Genomic DNA, 27,099 nt, shown 5'->3' on the forward strand with positions numbered 1-27,099 from the left:
CGTGAACGAGACGCTATAACGCCTTCAAGGACGGGATCACACGATTTGTCCGCGGCGTCCGCCCTCACCGCACAGACGCAGAGGGGAGGGAGGGGGGGGGGGGCGTTACGATGGAAAGTAAGAAGACCTCAGTAGGACTACTTAAAGAAGGGGGCTTTGTCGTGTCAGTTATATCGCAATTGTGCCGAAACGGCATCTGTTCTCGTTTACAGATAATTGCGTTGCGGTGAATGTGCTTTCATTGTAGATGAAGTCGTGGCGTTGAACGATGAAGGAAAGCCGAGCCGCCATTCTTGGGAAGATTTATTCATCTTCCAGCGCCGGTGATCATGGTGTTACCATCCGGACGCGAGTTTATGTAACTCAGAGCGATTAAAATGTATGAAAGTGCGACTGCGATGAGATCATATGTGTCAGACAGAATTGAAGGGATTATGAAAAAAGGATGAAGCAACTTTCTGCATCGTCGTCCTGCGTCGTTTTGCGGCGTCCAATTCTTATGCAACAGACCGGAAACAGTGAGCGGATTTTTCACACGCAGAAGAAATCCGCGAAATTGTTGCCGAAATATTCGCTCACGAACCGTTCCACAGTTATTGTTGCGCACATGTGCTATTTGCTTGTGCCAGTTTGAGAATGACAGTATACGAACCCGTCTCTTTTGTTTCGGAGTTTCACTGAATAATGCGCTTGAAGAGGACGGTTGGAAGCCATCTCCAGGAATCTTAATTCCCAAGAATTATAGAATCAAGCAGCCAATGGGACTACTTATGCGAGCTCGCAACCCTGATGTACCAGCAAGGTGACCTAGTAGGCTTTCTACTCAGTTCTTTCAATGCTACTAGTGACGAAGTAACTGCCTCGGCAAAGCAACTTCGGAACGTATTTTTTTTTCTTTAGAATTCGGGAACAGTGCGCAAAATAATGTACTTGTGGACCTGTGAGATTTGACAGGTTAGGTTACACATTGCCGACACAAACATGGGCAGCTAGCGAACTTTGATACATACAGTGACCACGAAGCGTTTGCAGTGGTATAAAAATTTTCTCGTCTGCTTTACCGACAAAACGCATTTCATTACACTGGAATGACAAAGTTTCTTTCAGTAATGCGGTGAACAGACGGAAAGAAGCCTAGTGGCAAAGCTTTGCCTCCGCTGCTCTTTATTGAGAAAAAGAAAAAGTTCGTCACAAGCGGGCGTGATACTAACTCTGCGGAATATCCGAAACTGACTCACTATTGGGTCTCCAATGCTGCGGATGGCTCGTATCTCCTTGGGCCAGATGACGTCGTAGAACTGGACGATGTAAGGGTCTAAGCTCATGACCTCCATTTTGACCGGGCCGATTCGGAAGTACGGGTGCGGAACGCTCAGGTAACAGCGCAGGTCCTTCTCTTCGGTAGCATTCTGTGCACAAGGTGGTGGTGACGTACATAAAATACATAATTAGAATACATAAGTATACACTTTGCTTCTCTGTTGCGAGCATTAATGAAACACAATAGGCATTTATTTATGACTGGGGTGTAGCTGTAGGTAATGTATTCTGTGGAGTTTTGTTTATTGTGGTTCAATAGCATACGACTACACACATTTCTAAAAGTTAGAGATAACAATTATTTGCATCTAAATAGAAAGTCTACTGAAGGCGAAGATATGTAATCAGACAGGCAACAAAGTTTCTTTAACGGCTTTTGTAAGAGCAATATGAGCGCTTCCCCGTAAAATCTTACACTATGCATCTACCACACAAAACACAGGACAGCACTCGCCCTGCGTGGTCCTATGCCCGTCATCTGTTGCATTTTTTAACTACAATGAGCTGACTGTGGTAGCCGCCGCGGGTGCAGCACGTCAAGAACGTGCTGGACCTGGAGTCATGAGGCTACAAAGTAGCCCGAACTGGGGTCTTAGTTCCTTTGGGACTCACAAATGTTTTCTCTCTCTCTCACTGCAATCAACGGAGTACTCCCTACCTCGAGCACTCTGTTCTGAATAACTATATTCGGCTGTTCCATAGTTGGCTGCAGTAAATTGGCAAGAACATTTTGTGTTGCTTTGTTCACTGTCGCGGTGTGTCATTTCGGTACGAGCGTTACTGGTAAACTTTTTTAATAAATTTCAGGATGTATTCGCTAAAGAACAGAATAGTTTCGGTTTTAGTATTCGCTAGTAAAACCGAAACAAGATAAAAGGCTCACGGGAGCCATGGACACTTGAATAACGTATAGGAGGACTCTGTTTCAATTGAAGAACAGTGGCCGATTGATGAAAACCTCGGCATACAACCTGCCACGGCCGCTAGATATGAAAAAGTTTTTATCCAGCGGCCGTGAAGCAGCGGCTGGACAAGATCAGTTGAATTCGTCAGGGTAGCAATTTATTTCAACATTGGCCACCGGGCAAAGGCTTCATTAGTTCAGCCGCCGATGATTATCAGTAAAGGTTAGTCGCATGAATTGATTATTGCTTGAGCTAGTAACTTTACCTAGTGAAGCTGACAAAGGAAAATAGAGCAAATAGAGAAAGTTGGACAACCAAGGCTTTTTAATGTTAGGAACACCAACCTTTAGAGCTGAGCAGGAGTGCTCAGAGTTGGTCGAGAGGTGCTCTCAAGAGAGGGTGCGCGTATGCCGGTGTGTGTGCGTACACAGTTGCGCTACAGGCTTATCTGCATGGTTGAACAGAGGTGGGACCAAGCTCCTCGCAACATTGGTACACTGTAGAGTGCTACTGTTCACACACTGGGGACCACCTATAATCTGTCCTCCGCCCTTTGTTATACGGTAACCACCACCAGGCGATAAAACAGATGGCATCACGATGCACAAACTTTTTATTCGCATATATTACAGTATTTAAACGGTGCATTTCAGCAATTGTAACAGACTGTTGATGACATCGCAGCTTTGAAAGCATGGAAGCTGCCTAGAACTATTACATACCATTGCAGTTGCTGTTAAAAACGTTACAGACAACTGGAGCAGCTCATGAGACAAACCTTTACTACCTTTGTACAGGTCGTACCAAACTTTGGTTAAGAATGTACTGCAATATTCTCAGAAACTGCCATCCCTAGCTCTTTTCTGTGCGTTTCTACTCCTTATCATTTGCGTGGCCATAACGCGATGTCGCTTACTAAAGCGTGCTTTATTCCGATGACCTATTTTCCAGCCTTTCGTATTGGCTGGCACGAATTGTTTAGGTCGGTTTTACTTGGCGAATTCATTTCAATGGGGCAATGACACAGCGTTGATCACAGTGACAAAAGACGGTGTAAGCGCGAATGCCAAGGAAACCAGGAAAAAATCCGCACGCAACAAGTAAGTTTCAAAGCAGCTCACCCGGATTTTGTCTCCACGGCAGAGGTTGTTGTACGTTTCCAGGTATCCTTCGGCGTAGGGCATTGCAAGGCTGGGTATCTTCGGACTGACTTCAGCGTAAGGTTCTTCATTGCACCAATGCATAAGTACGGTAACAGAAGCAACACGAACGGCATAAGTTCAAATCACAACCAGACAATTTATTGGGACCATGTAACACTTATGTTTCCCTTTTCTTTTCGAAATTTACCGTGGTTTCTTTTTTAATGCATAAGCATTCTTTGGTGAGTTTCCCAGCCCCGTCATGTGGAAAGTGCAATGCCTTGTATCTGTACAAAAATATGTAATTTGCCAAGTTAAGACATTTAATCGTTATAATAGTGTAAATGTAGAGATTGTTAGTTTTATGAGCGAAAGGGGACAAATTAAACAAAAAAATATTATCGCGAAGAATACCCACAGGCATACATCGGGATATATGATGATGATGTCCAGGGCTAGTTCGCCATGCTGCTAATTATGCTTTCCACACAGAGATGCGAAGTACAGCTGCACGTTATCACGGTTTCACATAGGGCTGCATAGAAAATGCATGGTAAGGCTTACACTATTGGTGGGCCAACTGAAATTTGGAGGTGGATTACCTTATATTTGGGGGTGAGCCAACTGAAATTTGAGGGTTCGCCAACTTAAAATTTAGGGTTGGGCCAAGTTTATTTGGGAGTGAGGCAACTATAATTTGCTCGTGGGCCAACTTGAAATTTGGGAGTTTGCCAACATGAAATTTGGGAGTGGGCCAACTTGAAATTTGACTGTGGGATAACTTGAAATTTGGGTGGTTGCCAACATAAGTTTGGGGGCGGGCCAGCTTGAAATTAGGGACGGCCCAATTTAAATTTGGGAGTGGGCGAACTTGAAATTTAGGACTGGTCCAACATAAGTTTGAGGTGGGCCAAATGAAATTTGGGGGTATGCTTACGTACACTTAGATAACTCCAGTGGAGATTTTGCATTATTTTTTTCTTCAATTTTGTGCTTCAATGCCTAAAGCGACGTTTCGTTGAGAGACTAACTGGAACGCCAATGGATTTCTCCCCAAAATTTGGGAATTAATATCTCGAAACTGGTGTCATTCCGAGAATTCGTTCCAAGTGAATCCGCCTTGCGAACTCCATGGCTACAATTTGCAAATTGCAATACGGGCCCTCAGGTAATTAGTTAAAAGCTTAATTAGCTATTTTTTGTTGATTAGTCGGTCATGAATTTCAATTTCTTGTGCAAGTAATGTCCGCCTCTTCGAGTAGACCAGCTCATGAACTAGAATTGTGCTATCTGCCACAGGCAACCTTTAAGAATTTTTGAAAGTGTTCGCTAAAACACCCTGTATATGTTTTGCCTCCCTGTAATGCAAGCAGGGGACTGATTGGTATGGAGGAGGTCAGAACATCTTCAGAAGACCACCGGCAAAAAACATTAAAAGCTGAGGAGTTCCCATAGTCGGGTAGTTAGCTTGCGTTAGCTAGCACAGTTAATATTAAAAAGTAAGTTCCTTCCGCTTCCGTGAATAAGTATGCCGAGTTCCCTTATTTACAAACTTTGGACTAGTGGATTTTATAAAAACCAACCTTATTTTTATCAATGGGTTTTTGTTCCGTTTTAATATAAATTGAATTCAGGTAGGTATATAAGTCAGCTACTCTATATTTCTTCTGTAGCAACATATATATTGAAGATGATAATAACACAGATTACGTTCATATGGTGGAGAGATCAACAACAAAATATAATCCCATTCATTTCCTGATCGAACGTCGTTCTGACGACTGAACCGGAAAGCGCAGACAAATACAGATCTGCATCAGTGAGAAGTGTTGCAAGGCCCCTTTTCAATCAATAAAACTATGACGTAATAGTGCCACTTACCCGTGCTGTAGCGCTGTTCTTCATGCAGCCGCTGCTGTTCCTCCAGCTAGACAAGACTGAACATATCAGACTCATGGCAGGGTTAAAATAATTGCGCTGCGCGTAGTTTTATGCGTCAACGAATGAGAAATATTTACTGAAACATTTCAATGCGGCCTTTACATCATTTTGTACCCACATCGGGCGCCTTTTTCATGTAATTCTCAATAAATTATTGTACAAGAATACAGAGTACATTTCGTATACTTGTGCAGAAAACATAAGAAATGATTAGACTGCATACAGACCACTTTATTGGAGATGATGCCTCGTGTTGGGCTTAATGGTAAAAAAAACAAAAAACACTCTGTGGTGAGTGACCAAGACAAACTTTAGTCGTCGTCGCTGGCGCTGCTACTTCAAGTGATGACGACGTACTATCTACTGAGCTGGAAACAAGGAACCCATCGGGATTGCGATCCGTCAACTTTTGAATTTGTGCATCACCGCAACCCCTCTAATTTCTTATAAGGAATTACCAGGCCTCACGAAAGCTCGTCGAAGTCTTGGTTAGTTCACTCAGAGTAAAAGGGGAAAGCGATAAAAAAACTGGTAATCTATGCCGAGAGAAATGTGCCTAGTTATTTACACAATAGATTAGAAGTGGTAAAAATAGTTCAGGTCTTATATAATTAATTAAACTCACAACTCATCCCGCTCAAACAGCCTTACTGCTTCGAATTTACATGAAATGTCTCTTTATATTTCACATTACACCCATGAGATCAAGAACTTCGAAAGTAAGCTTTGTTGCAGTGTCTTCAATCTAGGGATCTCTTTCAGAGTTGCAGATGTCATGAACGGTTTAGAGTGATCTAAATGAACGCAGCTAATGCTAGTAGAGAGGCTAGCTATATGACAGAGCTGAGAAACATATTTGCCAGAGCCGTTTAACAAGCTAAAGAGAGTTCAAACGCATGCCACGGACGCTTAGTTACAACTGTCATTATCTAGACAAGCGGTTACAGAAGGTAGAAAACCTTATTAAGCAAGTCTAATTTTCAGGCGCGCATGTGCCACATCGTCCACGATAATCGGCTTATTTTTTTTTTGTTTTTTTTCGAGCTGCCTACGGTTCTAAATAAACGTTGTGTATGTTTCAGTCCCAAATAAATGCATATGCGCACTGACATCACAGGAGCGATCAAGCAACCACACAAAAAATGACTGCAGGAATAAGATTCACAGCACTTGCTCAGTTGTGGTGAGAATTGGTTGCGCAGTGGCAAGAAGCTGTCGCGACAAGATTAGCGAGAAAGGAAGTCACTTCGCCGATGGTTAGCACATCAGAACTCTAAGTTAAGCAAAAATGTTAACAACCGTGACGAAAACGGTGTTGGTGCAAAATGTGCTTGATTTTGACCAAAATATTAACCCATTTCACGCTTTCTTGCACGTTAAAGCTAAGTTGCCCAAAGTGGAACATATTTATAAAAAGTTTTACACTTACTATTTACAATCACTGTGGAACGAACACACCATGAGCATCGGCTGTTCCTCCTGTCCAACTTCTCGCCACTGTTAGTGTATATCACTCTTGATGTATTTCCACATAAGTGTAACATGTTAATCCCATTCTGCACAGATTGCACCAACTAAGTAAAACATATATGCAAACAAATGTAGCACTCAGTGGAACTTTGTGGGATACTAAGAGCGCATTTGCTGGGAACAATTTTCTTCGTGATCCAATGGCTGATTTAGCTCCAAAATCATAACAGTCTGTTAGAAAACGGCGTTCTTTCTTTCTTCCTTTCTTTCTTTCCTTCTTTTTTGTGTGTATCCGAAAATGTCTGACTCCAGCAAAACGCTTCAGAACTTGCTGTTAAACTGTCCAACTGTCCTCGATTGTTGCTGTGTGCTGCTGAGCATGTTTCAACAACTTCATCTTGCTTGAACTGCGTTTTATGATATCTTGCTTCCAAAAGTTCGTGTTTCAACTCGATGTGAGGATCACAAAGCTGTACTAGAATTCCTGTCAACCACGGAACTGGACTCAAGTCTGTAACGCTGGTACTCTGCGTTTGACTGTCTGATGTGTCGTTTATTCCTCTCTGTTTTCATCCTTTATCTCCTTCATCGCTTTCTCCCATTTTTTCTCTCCTCTTCAACCAGGTGGGTGTGGTGTCCCTCTCAGGAGACAATTGCTATCCCGTTTTTCTTCGTATTTCTGACGTTTGTAAATCATAATAACGATTATAATTTTCAGCTTTTGCCGCAGGTCCCTTTAGGAGATCCCGACATCGTGTTTCTTGCTAATGCGAGCACAGTCACAGTCACCTGTTGATCTAGTGGGGCCTACCTGTTCGAGACTGCTGGCGAGGTAAGCGTGCACCGTCTTTGGCGTGATGGACGGCTGCTTCTCGAGGCTCAGCCTCGTGAGTGCCTCTTCGAACCATTTGGTGGCATGCTCGAAGTCAGACTTGCTGTACAGCAGTTGGCCGAAGTACAGACAGTCTCGCGCTGCATATCGGAGGTAAAAAGAGGAAGGCAAAGTTGATTTTTTTTCTTTCTTGTTACCTTTCTTTTGTTCAGCGCCAGTTTATTGTCTTTTTTTAGTATATGCTTAGAGACCCTAACCTCTCCTGAGGATTTGTATACTTACCCTGCATTGCAGAGGCCAGTTTATGCAATGCGACAACTGCAATACTGCTAAACATCCTACGTTATTTTTGGTTTAACAGCAGTCACAATGTCTCCCAAATAAGAAAATTCTTATGTACTGTTTGTTTATGGGCGCCGCCATATTCTGTAGGCAGTGGCGCCATCTTTGGGCAGTGGGCAAGGTGTCTTGGACGAGCGCTCCGTGTTGTATGTCAGGTATACGCTCGGCGGCAATTTATGGCGATTGTTTTCGCGTCGCCCCGTCTGGTTCTAATGATGTGGAGTCTCCTGCCTTGGAAATGGTTCTGTGGGACGTACTGAAGTGATTTAAACCAGAATGGCTAGAGTTTCAGCGGCGTTAAGGTGCACGGAACACCAAGCGCTACATGTGCGCGCATGTTTGAGCTTGCAGTCCGTCTCTGAGATCAGTTGTGTACTCCTGAAAATTGATTTCACTAATGTGACCTCACTGCAGAATTTTCTGTGTAGTTCGAAGTTGTGGTTTAGCAGCAATGAGTAGTTATGAAACATCTGGCGATCCGAACAGTGTGGGGCCAGTTCTGCTACAAAATAAGTTGTGCTGTTTACATTGAAAAGCGTTCAAAATGTTATCTTAATATACATTGTGCGACTACCTCGCTTGTTGCAGTTGGATGAGGTTTCCGCCCACTAATAAAATTTTCGGTTAGTAAGAGCTTCATACCGTACAGTGTGAATCGCACTTGTCGAGTGGTCGATCGACCGTCTGCGAACGGTGCTATTGTGCGAAGCCGGGCTAGATGCTGCATTATAGGTTTATAGATATAGAATATAGCGCAAGGCCCAAGCTTTCGTCATGACCATGCGAGGTCTTATTGCGCCCGTTAGCCAGTACTTTTTTGCGATTTTTTTCGTACCGTTCTCCATGCGATGTAGTCACTCGTCTTTTGGTAATTGTATCCTCACAAACAGCCGTCAGGTTTTTTTTATGCGATCCCCTTTGGATATTACTGCATTGTAGGGCTAAAATGCATTGCCGAAGCACAAAGCTTACATGAATCATGGTTTACCAACCGCAGTGATCACTGTGTTGAGCAACGCCATCGGCCTGATACAGGTGGCTAGCGTAGACATGACATAGCATTGCTATTTCAACATGCTATAGTGATTGTAGAATTATCATTGTTATTGTGAGACCTGAACTGCATGAGAACAATGCCAGTGGCTGACGCAAATATTGTATAACATTTGGCGCTTAGGTGTTTCAGGGTTGCATCGCCTTGGCCGTACACGATCATGCACTCTTATGTTTTACTTTCCTCGCCAAGCGTCGAGATAGTGAAAATAATTTTCCAGTTCCCACCGGCAATTCGCATGCACCGCTGCTCTTCGTCAAGTAAAAGTAACACCGATACAACCAAGAGACTTCACAACACGCACACACACACACACCACGGCTGCTGATGCTCGTCGCATGTTTGCGCAGCCAAGAGACATTTCCTCATGCTGTAGTTAAAGCTGCCCTGAAAGGTAGTGGTTCGTTGACGACCTTATACGAACTGACATCGCGTCAATTTCTCCGAGAGCGGGCTAAAGCATCTGCAAATTGTTCCGCAACACGCGATGGCAACACATTGAAGCAGCGCCGGCGCCGGCTTGCACAAGCCAGAGAGGAGGAAAGACTCTCTGCGCGCCCTTCCCTCCCCGCCGGATGAAAAGTTCTATCACACGGGGCGTATTCTGCGACAATCACTTTCGGCGCTGCTATCGCCGTCAGGAGCGCGTTCATTGGCTGGTTGAGCAAAATCGGATGAGCTGATTGGCTGACTAAGTGCTACGTCACGCGAAGGCGACAGGATCGCCGAGGCGATCGTCGCATAATACGTACGTCCACAGAGTGCGATGTTGAGACATTCGCTAGCCGACCATAGGCTGATGATGCAAAGATTTACGCAGCGACGCTGCGGTTTATGATGCCAATAACTCGGAGTGAGGGCCTGCGATATGGGGATGAAAAATTGAACGTATGCTGACTTGGTTACGTCGTCTCTCCTTCTCTGATCTTTTTTACCCATTTTCTGGTGACTTGTAGCGGCACATCCAACCGGGCTCAATCCTCGAAAACCCCTGTACGTTTACTTTGTCCATCCAGAATGAAAGAAAAGTGAAACGTCAACACAAATGGAAACGAGATATACAAAAATTGCAGAAAACCTGCTTCTGTATCGTAGTATTCTCTTAGTTGGGAGACGTTTGAATCACAGAGTTCAGTAACTCAACGAGGAAATCTTTTTTTACAAATATAAGTGATGCAATGCTAAAAATTAAAACGCGAGAAAATAGTCTCTTTCACTCGATGCCATGGGAACGTTAAATTTATTTATGAGGTATGTGCGAAAGAATAGATCGATGGCCAGGTTATGGCATGTGTACCGGTCAGCTGCGCCGTCGCCTTGTGGCCCATGATGACTCCCTTGGCCATGTCGGTGAGGTTGAGCCGGTAAGTCTTCTGGATGCGGATGAGCGCCTCGCCGGCGTCCAACAGGTCGCTCTGGCGCGGGAACGTGCTGTTCGACTCCACCATCAGCCTCTCGATCTCTGCCATTTGAGAGGGACGAAACACGAGAAATCAAGCACACCAGCTCTGGTTACTTGTTGCAGTACGGTAAAGCAGGCACGCTTCAGGATATTGCGGGAAAGAACGAGTAACATAACCACACCAACTCTGATGTAAACACGTATGCGGTTTAACATATACTCCCGCCGCGAACTAGCTCTGGACATCAACGTCCACCGCGGTATAGTTCGGTGGTTGGGGTGTTTCTGTCGCTGAGCACAAAGTCGGGGGTTCGAATCCCCGCCGCGGCGGCCGCATTTTGACGGCAGCGGAATGCAAGGAAAAAAAGCTCGTGTGCTTGGATTTAGGCAGTCGCTAAAGAACACCAGGGAGTTCTAAATTAATCCGGAGCTCTTGAATATAAGGTGCCTTAAATAGCCCGAGAGTGTCCCTACGAGACGTTACACCCAGCGAATGAGGCATTCTGTAATCGTCATTTTTTTTTTCAACAGACCGAAACTTACGCTTTCGCCACCGTGAAGTGCGCACAAGGTCACTTCAATCAATTTTTACGCGTCTGTACGCGCTATGTGGCCTCAGGGGGGGGGGGGGGGGGCAGAATCTGAAATCTGGCACAAATTTACATGCCAGCTACTTAGAGCTGCACCATTTAGTTGAACCTCACAGAAGCGCTTACACTGCTCTCCGCGCAACGAAGGCGCCTCTTCGCCTTTCTCGCTGGCCTCGACCAGACACTTTTGATGCGAAAGCATCAAATGGACCATTGAGCGGAAAATCCGGCGTCTGCAGCAGCAAAGCGGCACTTAAATTCTCATTGCCTGAGACGTCACGTCACGAGTGCGCCTCGATGGAGCAGAGCGGGCGAATCGAAACCCCTGCTAGAGTGCTGGCGTATCAGGTGTTGCGTAAGGGGAGAGGGCATTGCCGCGACGCCACGTCACCAGTGCTCCTCGACGGAGCAGATACGGCGACGCGACGCCGCGGGGCGAGACGGGTTGTCTCGTCGCGTGACGCGTGCGTGCGGGTGCCGCTGTCTCGCACTCGGAAGCCGGCACGGTGGCATGCGGCGTTCTTGATTTCTTCGTAATATCGTCGAAATTATTCCTGTCTACAGTCAACATGATGACGTAGAAACTGTACAAAAAAATAACCTCTAATAATTTAATCACGAAACTCGATAACATATCCCGCAGCAAAACTCCAAAACATTACTCTGTTGAACTATTGAGCTATTGAATTTATTTTCCAACACGCATGTTTACATACGTGTTTGAGGCGTGTGGTCGTAAAAGCCGCTAAAAAGCAGCTTGACAAAGCTCCCATGTCCTTTTTGAAGTTGGCAGTGCAGGGCAGAAAACACAGAGTACACGGATTTGACAACAGATAATTATAGCGTCGTCAGAAAAAAGCAATAAAAAGCAGTAGAGTAGGGTAGCAAAAGTGATAATACAGCAAGGCATTTATTATTAGTACACTTTTAGCTTTCTTAAAACGGCACTCTCTGAAGCAATATTATATTGCATCAGGAAGAAAAATAAAAAGTTCTTACTTGCTTTTAAAAGAAAAAGGGGGTGGTTACATTTTGTTGCGTGATTTTAAACTTGTTTATTATATATGGTAACGTGTAACTAAGTATTTGAAATCCATAACTTGTGCACGGGTGTGGAATGTGCCAGTGTTCATGGCATCATGTTGGATAATTTGCAGGATTTTGATGACTCCCAGCACAAAACTTGAAGGACCGCTCAGCGGCGTTCAGTTGGACATTAGTGCTTTCGCATTCGCAACTCATAAGAAGCACTTAGGTGTCCTCGAATTTTTTAGTTACTTGTTACCACATCCGTCCGACTCCGCGGAAGTAAGGGAGGCCGAGTCGTTAGCGAAGCTCAGAAATTTGAAACGTAGCATGACCACCATGATGTCAGGGCGAAAGCAGTGTATGGAGTACGACACTAGAACTGGGATTGTATTCAAATAGAAAATGTTATACAATACAAGCCCTCGATCAAGCCAACGACTTTGCACGGCCGCGATCGAGGCAGCTCGCGCCATGATTTCGTGCTCGGGAAACAAAGACGACCGCGGCTGTTCGCAAAACGAGAGCTGCGCTGTTTCCCGATGATGTTCGCACACAGTGTGACTGCGTTATCTTGTTATGAAAAAAAAAGATAATAGATAGCATTTATAAAAGCTCAAAATGAACTTCAAACATCGGCTTTCGGCTGGGGATAGCCACGCAATGTATGGCCGTTGTATACAGTGCCAATTTGCAAGGAAGAATTAAGGCATTGGAACTCGATAATTTATCCACAAACATATCCAACGCTTATCTTGCTGAATCATCATTATAATCATCAATATTCTTCCTCCTCTCCTTCTTCTTCTTAATATTATTATGCTCTATTATCATTATTATTATTTATGTCAACTGCAGGGATAAGGGATCTCTCAGCGACCTCCAACCTTGTCTTGCGCCTGCAATCTGTACCTGTGCATTTTCCTATTTGCATCACACCACCTGCCCAACCCCATTTTTACTGCTTTGTGGCAATTAATAACAGCCTGCCTCCGTTCGCTATCCCATCCAGACCGCTGTTCTCCCTCCCTCTCTTATGACTATTTTAACCTTGCTTGCTGGCCATATGATTTTTTTTTTTTTGCTTGAATCGGGAGGGCATGGATGGACAGAACGTTGAGACAAAGCGTTGAGCTGCGGACAGCCTTAAGCTTGCGCTACAGATGACCTAGCTTAAAGGAGGGGAAAAATGTGAGTGACTAGACAAGTTTACCGAAATAAGTTCTTTTTTCTTTTTCAACTCCTACCTGAGGCGTCCTTGCAGGTCTGCTGACCTAAGTTGCCGCTTTTCGTTAACGGAAGCAAAGGCATACACTATAGGATGGTCTAAATGACAGCCGCCTTTTGGCAATACCCTGCGCTTTAGCACGCCTTGGGTTCTTGTTGGGTCATCAAATGCTACGCGATTGCTGCGGCCAATGACACTTCTTTGGAGCATTCCTGCAGTCTGTCTTAGGCCTTCGATCATCGGATCAAGGCGCGTACTTATTCGTATTTGTTATTTTTTTCCTAGAGAGGCAAAAGAGTGGGGGTTTTGAAAATCACGTTACCGAAGCAGGTATGCCCCTCCTCAATCGTCCGCCCTACATCTACCGAATTACGCGCTTGTTACTCATTAGCGAAAATAGAGATATACACTCCAGCACCGCTTAATAGTCGGCCGCATCGTTTCGACAATGCTGCATACGCAAGTCTCGGACGGGTGTATAGTGCTTCATGGAGCATCAATATCCACAGAGTAGCCCATCGAGTGAATTGACGACGCCCGTGGCTCACGCTCACTGTTGGTGATGAGGTAGAGAACACAATCGCAAAACGTGTCTCGCGCCATCAAAAGGTCGTAAAAGACTTGAGGGGGCACGTCCACTTGTCTGCCGCACGGTTGCGGTGGCGGTGGACAGTTGCGTTCACCTGTTTTCCCGGCCTAGTGCTTGTACGTTATTTTTTCTTTTTCGTTGAAAATCTGCCGCCCGCATGAAGCCAAGGCCTTTTACCCCAATACTCTAAAGGCGCCCCGCTTGTCGCAAAAAATAAAGTTTTTTTGCTCGTGGTAGCTTTTTAATACGTTTAACTTGTGCTATGCAGCATCACCTTGGAGACGTTGCATAACAGGAAACGATGCGTGCTGTTTATATGCTTTAGTTGGTGATTTTTTAAGAAGCTTGCTACAGGCACGATTTGCCTTTCTCACACTAACCCTTCTCCATGAAATACCAAAACTAGAGTTTTTAAATAATAATTCCTCCATCGGAAGTAATTTCGTGTTTTGCATGGTCTTTCTGCATTTTCTTTCTTTCCTGCATTTTATTTTCTTTTTCGTTTGGCAATGAGCAATGTTGCTATGTTGTTATGCTTCGTTCGTACTCTCTTGTCCTTACTTTTTTATTATCTTTGGCTCGTGCTTTATGCTCGCGTTTTGTTTATCTACTGTGAAACACGCATCACCATTGCTTGCTATAGGCGAGACCTTCGAGACTCTTTAGTTTGCACTTCCTTAGCTTTTCAATTTTATCACAGTGAGCATGACTCGTCTCGCCCACTCCCGCCGAAGGCTTTATTTACGTAAAGCTGGTACAGTGACCCCTGTAAATAAATACAACAAATGGAATACTCACCCATCCAGTCGGGCTCCCTGAAGTGATGCACTATCTCGTTCCAGTCCACTGACAGGCGCTTTATGGTGTTGTACGCGTCGATGGGGCTGGCCGTCCGGGTGTCGTACTCGTGCTCGTCCGCAGAGTGCGTCAGCTGCCGGTCTTTGGACGCCGTCGTCTCGTAGTAGTCGTTCAGAAAGCTGCAGTCGATAGAGGATAGTGTGGTACGCTCATGTCTGCAGATTCAACGAACGCGATGTTACGAAACTTTCGATTTAACGAAGTTCCGTTCGAAATCCACCGTCAAATACTCATAGAGCCCAATGGGATGAACACCTCGATTCACCGATGCGAACTCAACGCCAGCAATATTTAACAAAGTTTCTGGATGGGAAACAATGGTTAAATAAATCGATCAGGGGAGACGGGTTGTGTTCAAAATGCCTCGAAATGTATCCACATAGTGCTGCGGTAAAAGCATTATCATGGCAGTTTCAGACGGGGCCGTTCTCCTTTTACGAAACTATTCGTTGCAGGGTCTGAGCAGTAGCACCCAGTTGAGCTGGAGGAGTAGGAGAAGGTTTTATGAAGAGAGAGGGGGAAAGGTCGACCGAGTGAACTTGTCTCTGGTCTACCACTCTTTATCGGAGCAAGAGGGAGAGGCAGGGAAAGGAAGCAGTAGATGGCAGGTGACTATGCTTTAATACAATAAGTCATATACGTGAACTATAGACGCACTGCGCGCAGGAGTATCCACACGAAACGTGCACCTACTCTGCGCGCTTCAGTCCGGTTGTGCTCAACATTGCAAGCTCAACGTTGGCTCTACCAGATGGCGCCAGCTGCTCCGTCTAAGTAGGGAGCCTATGTCTAAGCAGAGTTGAAACCTGCTTTGGTTACGGTGGTTTTTTGTTTATGATAACTGATTACGCGTGCTGCTGACTGAGCCCACGCAGGCAAACTTTACGCTTATTTTGGTCTATTTACCGAAGCTCTCAATTTAACAAAATAATTCTGGGTCCCATCGATTTCTTTAAATCAAGCTTCAGTTGTAGTCGCGACTTGCTGCCTTAATTTGAAGAAAATAAAGGAAGAAAGGGAATTTCTGTCTACAAGCAAAGCGTGATGGGAAGAGGACCTAAAGAACAGGTAGGAAGGACAGGACAAAAGAATCAGAAGAGGTAGAATAAGGGCTGTTTGCAAATATATACAGGTACGCGTTAGCAAATCCTGATTGGGAGCTTACCAGTGTCGTTGAAAAGAAAAGTTTACAATCGTTGCATTCTAAAGGTGCTAACATGTGAGGTAGAAAGTTAACATAGATCGAGAACAAGTTAAGAACCGCGAGAAGAGTGATGGAACGAAAAATGTGAGGCCTAACGTTAAGAGACAGGAAGACAGCTGTGTGGATAAGAGAGAAAACGGGGATACCCAATATTCTAGTTGCTATTAAGAGAAAGCAGTTGAGCTGGATAGGCCATGTAATGCGTAGGGCAGATAGCCTGTGGAACAATAGAAGCGCAGTAGCGGATGGTAGAAAATTAGGTGGGGTGATGAAATTATGAAAATTGCAGGCGTAAGATGGAATAAGCTAGCGCAACACAGGGTTAATTTTAGATCGCTTGAAGAGGCCTACGTCACGCAGTGGTGATAAACATAGGCTGATCATTATGATATAGTTTCTCCCGGTAACATCTTTGTGGGAAGTGCGGGGGCAGCTCGCTACAATACCGGGAACTGGATCGTGGCAGCGGACGGCACGTTGCTACCCCCACAACCAACGACCAAGCTACCCAGCGTGTACAAGGCCCGTCACCGGTCATTCTCTTGGATCCTCGTAGTCCCGGCACAGGCAGCGGCGCAAGCTCAGTGGACATCGATAAATGGCTGCCTATGTATGAGCGCGTCAGCAAAAACAAGTGGGACCCGACGACAACGCGTATGAGTGTCAATTTCTATTTGGGGCAGACTGCGCGACTCTGGTTCGATACGCTTGATGAAAAGTTAGGAATCTGGGATGTCTGCATGAAGCACTTACGCAATCTATTTGGGAAACCTATCGGACGACAACTAGCGCGGTCAAGAAAGAACTCGCAATTCGCACCCAGAGGTCAACAGAGCTGTCATCCTCATCATCAGCCTATGTTTATGCCCACTGCAGGACGAAGGCCTGCGCAGGGGCGGATCCAGGTTTTTTCTGAGGGGGGGGTCAGCTTCTGTCGATGATGATGATGATGATGATGATGATGATGATGATGATGATGATAGTAGCCTTTATCATTTACCGAAATTCACCGTTTCTGCTCACGATAAACCCGCGTTTTATACGGCTAGAGCAGCACCTGTAACCTACAAGGCTTGAGAGGGCAAATCACTTTTTTTTTTCTTCTTTTTTTGTATTTATTGCCAAGAAGTTCGCGCTGTTTTTATTCCCCGGCCGCCACTGTCATCATGAAAACGAGTGTTACCTCGCGCCATCTAGCCCGCCGTGGTGGCTCAGTCAGTTCAGGCATTGCGCTGCTGAGCACGAGATCGCGCGATCGCATCCTGGCCGCGGCGGCCGCATTTCTATGTAGGCGAAATGCAAAAACGCCCGTGTGCTTGCGTTGTAGTGCGCGTTAAAGAACCCCAGGTGGTCAAAATTAATCCGGGGCCCTCCACTACGGCGTGTCTCATAATCAGAACTGGTTTTGGCACGTAAAACCCCAGAAAGAGGAAGAAGACCTGTAGCGAAGCCAGGTACGGTTTCTCCGTGCTTATAGGAAAAGGACGTTACCCAATACAGCCATGTGCTTGGCGGCTGTGCCTGATCATGCAGGTTGTTCAAAACTAAGCTTTATGGTTTTCTTAAAATTAGGCACTGGGAGGCACGCGAAGATCACCTGTGCAAATAAGTTATGTGGCCAGGGGGGCACAAAGTGAGATGATAATTATCGCTGTGAGCAGCCCAATTAACTAAAATTGAACAATTATTTTTGTCGACTGCAGTAAGTGGGTATGTTTGTATTGTGAGACGTTGACCAATGCGATGCCTTTATTTCCGAGCAGTCGCCCGAGTCAGAGACGAAGCACCGCACGAGACAAAAGATGATGATGAGTCGTATGTACAGATGACGACGACGATTTGCACAAATAGCGCTCACACAATATGATGAGTCGTTTGTGGAGATGACGACGACGATATGCGCAAAATGCGCTCACACTAACTTCCCCCCTTCAGGAAAGCGGTCAGCAAGACCGCAAACTAGAAAGGGTAGGTACGGCGAATGTAGGGTTTCAGGCGAGATACGTGAACGATTTCCGTAGTGCGGCGGCGGCGGTCAGTAGCTGAGCTGACAGGAGTGACGCTGTAGTTAACGGCCGAAGTTCGTTGCAAAACGGTGTAGGGGCCGAGATATCTGTGGAGAAATTTTTCACAGAGCCCCGGTGCGCGAACAGGTCTCCACAAAAGAACTTCGTCGCCTGGGCGGAACGAAGCAACGCGACGCGTCGCATCATAGCGAATTTTCCTTTTGTCCTGAATGGTATAGCGGTGTTGGCGCGGGCAAGTTCACGGCACCGGGAGAGGCGAGCGGCAAATTCCTCAGGAAGAGACGCGGATGGAGCAGCAGGTGCTGAAAGGAGTGTAGTGTCCAAGACGAAAGACGGCGCACGACCGTACACCAGGAAGAAGGGACTGTAATTGGTTGTACGTTGGACGGCAGTATTATACGCAAACGTCACAAAAGGTAGGATGGTGTTCCAGTTGGCGTGATCGGGTCGAACATACATTGACATCATGTCAGACAAAGTTCGATGAAAACGCTCCGTAAGACCATTTGTTTGCGGATGGTACGATGATGTGGTCTTATGGATGGTGTCCGAGGCCTGAAGGACTTCACGGAGGACATGCGATAGGAACGTCTTGCCACGGTCACTCAGGAGGACACGAGGTGCGCCGTGGCGCAAAACGATTCCGTGCACGAAAAACTCGGCGACTTCGGAGGCAGTACCAGAGCGAAGAGCCGCTGTCTCAGCGTAGCGCGTTAGATGATCCACTGCGGTAACGATCCAGCGGTGACCAACGGGCGTGAGTGGGAGGGGTCTATACAAGTCTATGCCCACAATTTCGAAGGGGGTGTACGGGCATGGTAGAGGCTGCAGAGGACCGGCTGGAAGGGATGTCGAGCGTTTTCTGTGTTGGCATGATGCGCAGGAGCCAACGTATTTGTCGACTGTGGTGGAAAGGCCCGGCCAGAAACAACGCGTTTTGATGCGGTCGTAGGTCTTATGAAAGCCCAAGTGGCCAGCCGTCGCGTCGTCGCGAAATGCTTCCAATACTTGGAGTCGAAGTGAGCGAGGTATTACTGGCACCCACCGGTTACCGGAAGGATGGTAGATTGATCGAAATAACGCTCCACCTTGAAGCTTAAAACGCGAAAGTTGTCGTCTTAAGCGACTGTTGGGGGGTCGTGCCAAGCCAGTAAGTCGGTCGATCAGCGTACGGCAGTATGGGTCAGTACGTTGGAGTGAGACGAGGTCAGTAGACGGGAGAAAGTCAACTGAGGCAACTGACTGTCCCGGGCTACTGGGCGTGCGCTGAGACGTGTGGCTAGATGGTGACGTGCATACCGAAGGTAAAGCATGGGCGTTTGGGGACAGCGGGCAGCGCGACAAAGCGTCGGCATCTTGATGTTGTTTGCCGGACTTATACGTGACAGTGAAGTCATATTCCTGTAAGCGCAGTACCCAACGGCCGAGGCGTCCAGACAAGTTTTTCAGGGACGACAAATAACAGAGAGCATGATGGTCGGTCACAACTGTGAAATGGCGGCCGTAGAGATAGGGACGAAATTTTTGTATTGACCACACGATGGCGAGGCATTCCTGTTCTGTAATCGTGTAGTTGCGCTCAGCAGGAGAAAGAGCACGACTTGCATAAGCCACGACTTGCTCTTCGGACTTCTGATTCCGCTGCAGCAGGACAGCGCCAATTCCATGCCCACTGGCATCAGTGTGTAGAATAGTCGGGGCCGTTGCATCGAAATGACGGAGCACGGGCCCTGACGTGAGAACTCGTTTGAGGGTCTGGAAGGCGGCTTCACAGTCGTTCGACCACACAAAGGACGCGCTCGAAGTCAGAAGTTTGTGTAGAGGAGCGGCGATAGTGGCGAAGTCACGGACAAAGCGGCGGAAGTAGGACGCCAGTCCTAGAAAGCTGCGGAGTTCTTTAAGAGCGGTTGGTGGCGGAAATTGCAGTACTGCAGCGATTTTATCGGGATCAGGCTGGATGCCATGCTTACTGACGACGTGGCCCAATACTTTAATGCTTCGGCTTGCAAAGCGACACTTTTTAGTATTGAGTTGGAGACCAGCTTTTGCTAGACACGCGAGAACTTGGTCTAGACGTTGTAGGTGCTGCGAGAAACTCGACGAAAAGATGACAATGTCGTCCAAGTAACAAAGGCAGGTCTTCCATTTTAAGCCACGGAGTACTGTATCTATCATACGTTCAAACGTAGCTGGTGCATTGCACAATCCAAAAGGCATCACGTTAAATTCAAAAAGGCCATCAGGTGTAGCAAACGCAGTCTTTTCTTTATCTGGCTCATGCATGGGAATCTGCCAATATCCGGAGCGCAAGTCGAGGCTCGAGAAATACTCGGCACCTTGTAAGGTATCCAAAGCATCGTCAATACGAGGCATTGGATAAACATCCTTACGGGTAATTTTGTTGAGCGCCCTATAATCGATGCAAAAGCGCACAGAACCATCCTTTTTTTTTTAACAAGCACAACAGGAGAAGACCAAGGGCTTGCTGAAGGCCTTATAATGTTGCGTGTCAGCATGTCGTTCACTTGTTCTTCTATAACTTTTCGCTCCGAAGGTGACACACGGTACGGGCGACGGCGAATGATGCGAGAGCCGTCTGTTTCAATTCGATGAGTAGTTACAGTGGTCTGACCCAGGCCTCGCGAAGAAACGTCAAAACAAGCTTCATGCTTCATTAAAATGGTGAGGAGTGCATTGGTCTGGGCCGGATTGAGATCTGCACTCAAGGTGGCCTTAATAGCACCAGTGTGGCCTTCTGCGGGCGTACAATACGCGGAAGATGTGGCAGGCGAAACACTGACGACACATACCGGCGCAGCCGTACTACTCTCCGTGGCGGTCGTCGCGCCCGGTTTGTTTCTACTGCGGTATTCGCGGCCACATTTCTCGCTACTGCCGTCGGCGTCAGCAGGATGAACGACGGGGCTATGCTACCTTTGAGCGAGACAGCGCACCTAGGTTGGATTACTACGTTCCCGGGCGTCACCCAGGTGACAGGCGCGGCTACGCCAACTTTGAGCGAGACAGGACACCTGGACCAGATTCCTCCGTTCCCGGACCGTACACAACCTCCTCTGGTCGCTCTCCTTCACCTACCCAGCACCTCCACCACTTGTGAGACGTTGACCGATGCGATGCCTTTATTTCCGAGCAGTCGCCCGAGTCAGAGACGAAGCACCGCACGAGACAAAAGATGATGATGTGTCGTATGTACAGATGACGACGACGATATGCACAAATAGCGCTCACACAAGATGATGAGTCGTTTGTACAGATGACGACGACGATATGCGCAAAATGCGCTCACAGTATTGAAAACCTAGAGGCTGTCGTGTTTCTACACAGTATCAGTCGGAAGAATTATTCTAGCGTGTTCGTGCTCCGAGATATCCGACTCCAAATTTCAATTGCACTGCGCAGAGTTATCGACTCGACGCGAGAGTGGTTTATGCTTTGCGTTGCTGTGGAAGGGAGGCATTTTGGACATTTTTAGGGCATTGACATCTTGATGGGTGAAGTGTTGTCATGAGATTTGTGCATGACAACACCAAAGTTAAAGCGGCAGTATGAAATATTCGTTAGCATAGCTAAAAAGGTTTCTGCTGTTGATGGTGCAGTTGTTGCTTTTGATTTCAATAAAGCTTACAATACTTGTAAATCAGCAGTCACTTTATTTGCGTAGCCCAAACAAGGACCATGCCCGGTCGTCTAGTCACCATTACGCACGCGCACTGGCCTCCGGCTTCTCCGCTCGCGCCATTATCTCGGCATGGCAGCTGCCGCCATCTTTACAGGCTGCGCGGTCGCGTGTTACGACAGCGGTTACGGGTTCTTCGATTTTTTTTTTTCGCCAGCCGTGAGGGGAAGGGGGGCAGTTATTATCTTTGCCAATGCCTCCGCCGCGTTGTCAGACTAAACGCTGCACCCAACAGCCGCGTCACATCAGGGAGGAGCTTTGCGCTGATCCTCACTCTCTTGCATGCGTAATCATGCGAACGACAATTAAAATTTGGAGTTGGATATATCGGAGCATAGACATGCTAGACGAATTCTTCCAAGTGAAACTGTGCAGAAACACGACTGCCTCTAACTTTTGAATACAAACATACACACTTACTGCAGTCAATAAAAAGTTAATTATTCAATTTTAGTTAATTCGGTTGCTGACAGCGATAATTATCTCACTTTGTGTCCCCCTGGCCACACAACTTATTTGCGCAGGTGGTCTTCACGTGCCTCCCAGTGCCTAATTTTAAGAAAACCATAAAGCTTAATTTTGAACACCCGGTATATCAGCCTGTATTGTTTCTTAAAATAAAATTTGGGATGGTCTGTCGCAGGTTCGTTATAAATGCGTAAGCACGGGTCCGGCTTTGGAGTTCTGTTGGGACACCTTGATTTCCTTAAGAAGATTCTTTGTGTTCGGCTGAGACACCTTCGTTTCAACGCGGCAACCACTACGCTAGTTGTTTACGATATGCGAATCACCGCGTGTGAAGACTCACGACGCCACCTACAAGAAGAACGATGTAGCGTAGTAGCCGTGAGCGCGAGCCAGCGTCTTCATGTTTTGTTTCCCACGCGACGTCATCCTTTTACACAAGGCGCGCATCTGCTCCCATTTCTCTAACCACGCGACGACATCCTAGGCCCGCGCGCTGGCGTTGGCCGCTGACGTCACGCTCCCCCATTTCGCAGCCCATGCTCGAGGCTTCGCCCCGCTCCGCGAGAACGCCCACTCAGATAAACGGATCCGGTGGGCTTGAGCCTCCTATGCTTAATGTACGACAATAAAACTGCGAAGTTACAATGAAAAACTTGTAGCGTACGAACGGTACTGTGCTCGTACTGGATATTGTCAACGTGTAACTGTGATCACAATGAGTGCTACAGTTAAAAAAAAAGTTGTCTATGCGTAGTTCTTAGTTAGGCTGTTAGTTGTTATATATATATATGAACACTTCAGCGAGAGATCTCTTTCATTAAGCAGGTTGGTCGCGGAACCGATGACAGCAAATGAGGCAACCGATGACACCCCAATGGGGAACTAAGTTGATCAGGCGCGAAGGCGCTCGCGCGGACATCGGCGTGCTTGGCAAAAGGGACGTCCCCTCGTTCATTCGACGCCACCGACGGGACGAGTAAGGCACGGCCGGCGCCAGGAGGTCCAAGGTGTTCATGAGAAACAATAACTACGGCAACTTCGCGACACCACACCCCTACGCAATATAACTAAGCTTGTGAGCGAGCTAGCTTTACTTCTACATGGCTGCTACCACTGGTATTCGCGAAAAATACTTTTGAAAAATGCTGGTGGCCATATTTTTTTTGCGACAGGGCCGTCCCCGTGTCAGCAGGGGGGGGGGGGGGGGGGGGGGGGGCGATGCAGAAATCTGAGGGGGGGGGGTCAGGACATCCGGACATCCCCCCTGGATCCGCGCCTGGGCCTGCGATCTCCAGTTATCCCTGTCTTGCGCTTTCTGATTCCAAGTTGGACCTGCGAATTTCCTAACTTCATCAACCCACCTAGTTTTCTGCTGTCGACGACGGCGCTTCCCTTCTCTTGGTAGCCATTCTGGAACTCTGATGGTCCACCCGTTATCCATCCTACGCATTACATGGCCGGCAGAGCTCCATTTTTTTTCCGCTTAATGTCAATTAGAATATCGGCTATCCCCGCTTTCTCTCTGATCCACACCGCTATCTTCCTGTCTCTTAAAGTTAGGTCTAACATTTTTCGTTCCATCGCTCTTTGTGCGGTCTTTAACTTGTTCTCGACCTTCTTTGTTAACCTCCAAGTTCCTGCTCCATATTTTAGAACTGGTAGAATGCAATGATTGTACACTTTTCTTTCAACGACAGTGGTGAGCTCCCAGTCAGGATTTGGGAATGCCCGCTGTATGCATTCCAACCCCAATTTTATTCTACTGTAAATTTCCTTCTCGTGATCAGGGTCCGTAGATCTCTTATATTCAGGCTCTGCCCCACAAAGTCGACAAGGACATTCCTGAAGCGGACAAATTCAGACACGTACAGAAAGGCATAGCCGGTGACGCCGTCAATCTGTTACGGTGCAAAACTTGTTCTATACAGTGGAGTCAGTAATTACTGAATGTCGTCCTTTTCATCCGGCAAAAAGTCTATCAGCTGGAGCCCCAGCCAGCGCGCGCACTCTCGGAGGTAATGAACCGCAGCGATAGACTACGCGGATGCCGTAAAGATGGAACCAGAGATTCCAGCGGGCAGTACGGCGGGACGCCTCTCAGCGTTTACAGCTAAAGGAACGCGCAATGGTCAGTGACAACGACGAATCGGTGGTCGTAGATATAAGTGGGAAATCTGTCGAGGAACCAGACGAATGCTGAACGCTAATTTTCAGTGAATAACTAATGATTTGACTAAGCTTTCGTGAGCTTGCGACGCGCATGTGTGCGACGATGTATTTCGCGAATTCGGGATTGCGCTGAGTCAGCACAGCACTTCGCACACAAACCACTCGCACCCGTGTGAATTTCGGTAGGTGTCGAAGAATCTAAGTGAAGAAAGTTAAGTGGCGATGTGAGGTAGAAAAATCCATGGGGCGCACTAATGAACTTCCGTACACAACTATCAGGCGCAAAGGAATTGTACATCCATTGTACATTTGAAACGGATTTCAAAAAAGAAAAAAGCACTACTGCCTTAAGAGAGCCCGTGAAACGCAAGGACCTGGAGGCGTGTGGTGTGCATAAATTGGCCATTATGGATGCCTTTCTTACTGTTTTCGTTTTTATTGGTTATTACAGTTAGCACGAGTTAAGTCGTAGGCTCGGTTTGAGCGGTGAATTAAATTTTATGCGTAAGTGTCAAATGACCCATTGAGCGAAATGGAGCTCCACTTAACGTGAAACCTGGGGAGGTGCGAGGCATGCAGTGATGCACCGCTAATGCGGTCATACGGCCTTAAGCAATGGCTCAGAACCCCGTAAACGCGGCCTCCCCATTACGATGACAGAGCAGAGGAGAAGTGAAATTCTACGCTGGAATGATGAGCGGTAACGCAGCCCGCTGTGGAAGAGGACGACGACAAACGCGGGAGCGCTCGGCACGCGGGACGCGCGACGACGACGACAGGAGACGCCGACAGCCCGAGCGCATAAGGTGCTTCGCACTTAAAAAACGGCAGAAGCGTTTACATACAAGCAACGTGTCACGCACTAGAGACCGGGGCCCGTGTTCACAAAAAACTCGTGCGCTAGGATTGTTCGTAAGAACAAAATCCAGCCAATCTTCTTGCGGGACATATTAGTAGCGAAAGCTGCCAGCGAATGGCAAAAAGCGGTTGCGATCGAAAATTCGGCACGAGTTACGAAAGGGCGAGGCTCTGCCGCCGAGTCAAAGGCGCGATGATGGAGGCAAAGTTTTATTGCGATAGCAATTATATGGACACTCAAAAGCAGATTTCTGCCGTCGGCGTCGCCGTCGCCGTCGGCGTCGCCGTCGCCGTCGCCGTCGCCGTCGCCGTGAGGTTCCGTATGACGTCATTTGGAGATGAAATCGTCGCCGCGCGCCGAACGCTGTATGTGCGAGTGAAAGGGCGCGAGGGGCGCGTCTTTCACGGGGAGTGAACGCACGGCGGAGAACAAACGCGCGTTCTGCGCCGTGCTCGCTTAAGGGCTGCAGAATTAGGCGTCTCGTTTCTCCTTTACAATCACCATATATGTAGAGCAAACGCGCCTTCTTCAGACGCGCGAGAGGCCGTGGGGGAGGGGGAAGGAAGGGACGCGACGTTTAGCTGCGGCACCAAGTGCCTATTTATATGAGAGGCTCCAGCAACAGTCACCAACGCCGCACGCATTTAGAGCTAACGCGGGCAAAACGCCGATGGCGTCGACAACAGTTCTGCGTGTTGTTGCTACCAAAGCCGCTCACCTTACTTCGTATGAGATTGCTGTGTTGCTATCGCATTCATTGCTTCGCCCTTAGGGCGAAACTGTGACATTTTTTGATAAAGCGTCCGAAATACAATCTTCCGAGTTCGTTTCCAAGTTTAAGCAATTTCGCGCCCTCGTTAAAATAGTTAGACTGGTCAGCTTGGTTTGTGCTACCATTTGACAGAGAACAGATCTATTTCTTTCGAAGTAATCTTCCGTTTCAAGAAATTAAGTATAAGGCTTGGAAAAGCGTTCGACGAAAACAGCCAAATAAGGCACGAATACCCCTAACTAAACGAGCGCGCACAGCGAGGTATGTACGATGGCGATCTCTCACCTGCGCAGGTAGCCCAGCTTGGTTTCCATGCGGTGTAGGAAGTCGCCGACCTTGTAGACGAGCCTGCGCTCCAGGGACATCAGGTCGTTCATGTGCGCCACCGACGAGAAGACGTTCGCTGCGCTGGCCGCATCGGGGTTGAGCAGGGAGGCGAGCCAGAGCGTCGCAAAAGTCGCGAGCAGTAGCCGGGAGCGCATCGCTAATGCCGAAGGACTGGTCAGCTACGAAGCACCGACCGGGAGGAAATGCCTGGGTGAAAAAAACGCGGTCGTTCTGTCACAAAATGGACGTATTTTTAGCCTCTCGAGACCGAAATGCCCAGGCGACGGAGTACCGCTTTATTGTCCGTTGTTATTGCTCCGGCAGTCCCTTAAGAATCTCAAAAAGCAAAAGTCCATTGTTTGAACAAATGCTACGAGTAAGTGCGCAGAAGAGAATCTCTGTGCATGTGGATAAAGTGACTATTTCTCAAGTCGACATGTTAAATTTATGTGTCTCCCAAGCGCTATATGGGAATCGGTTGAAGCGAAGCTTGTTTTAAATGCGTAAGCATTTCTATGCCTACCCATCGAGAAAACCCGTCCGTCCGTCTGTCCATCTGCCACGTAAGACAAATCGCTATAAAGAAATTAATATATAAAACAGAATAAATTTGAAAGGGAAAACGTTGGCGGTGGTCAATGAACAGGGCAAAGGAGTGATAAGGGCTTATAACAGTCGGAACAATTTTGATAATTTTAAGCACCGATAAGGGTTTGGTAAGAGTCTTATCAAGTCCGATGTGCTTGATAAGGGCCGATAAGGGTTGATATTGGTCGGATCATGCCAGATACGGTTGATAAGGACAGATGTAATGTAATGTCCCCTCATGTAATCTCCCTCACGGGACCCTTGAGGTATAATAAATAATAAGGGTTAT

General features: G+C 47.1%; 1 protein-coding gene across 1 annotated transcript in view; it reads right to left on the minus strand.

Annotated features, from left to right (window-relative positions):
• The window catches only part of LOC119431274 (prolyl 4-hydroxylase subunit alpha-2-like), a 58,901-nt gene extending 32,388 nt beyond the window's left edge, over positions 1–26,513 (minus strand). Inside the window, exons 1-7 of the mRNA XM_037698743.2 lie at positions 26,181–26,513; positions 14,640–14,818; positions 10,304–10,468; positions 7,590–7,750; positions 5,249–5,294; positions 3,347–3,450; positions 1,239–1,409 (exon numbers count right to left, since the gene is read on the minus strand). Of these exons, the coding sequence (XP_037554671.1) occupies positions 1,239–1,409; positions 3,347–3,450; positions 5,249–5,294; positions 7,590–7,750; positions 10,304–10,468; positions 14,640–14,818; positions 26,181–26,377 (1,023 nt within the window). The 5' untranslated portion in view covers positions 26,378–26,513. The remainder of the gene's footprint in view (positions 1–1,238; positions 1,410–3,346; positions 3,451–5,248; positions 5,295–7,589; positions 7,751–10,303; positions 10,469–14,639; positions 14,819–26,180) is intronic.
• Positions 26,514–27,099: the final 586 nt, after the last annotated feature.

Source organism: Dermacentor silvarum, chromosome 10 (assembly GCF_013339745.2).
Source record: "Dermacentor silvarum isolate Dsil-2018 chromosome 10, BIME_Dsil_1.4, whole genome shotgun sequence".
Classification (NCBI taxonomy): Eukaryota; Metazoa; Arthropoda; class Arachnida; order Ixodida; family Ixodidae; genus Dermacentor; species Dermacentor silvarum.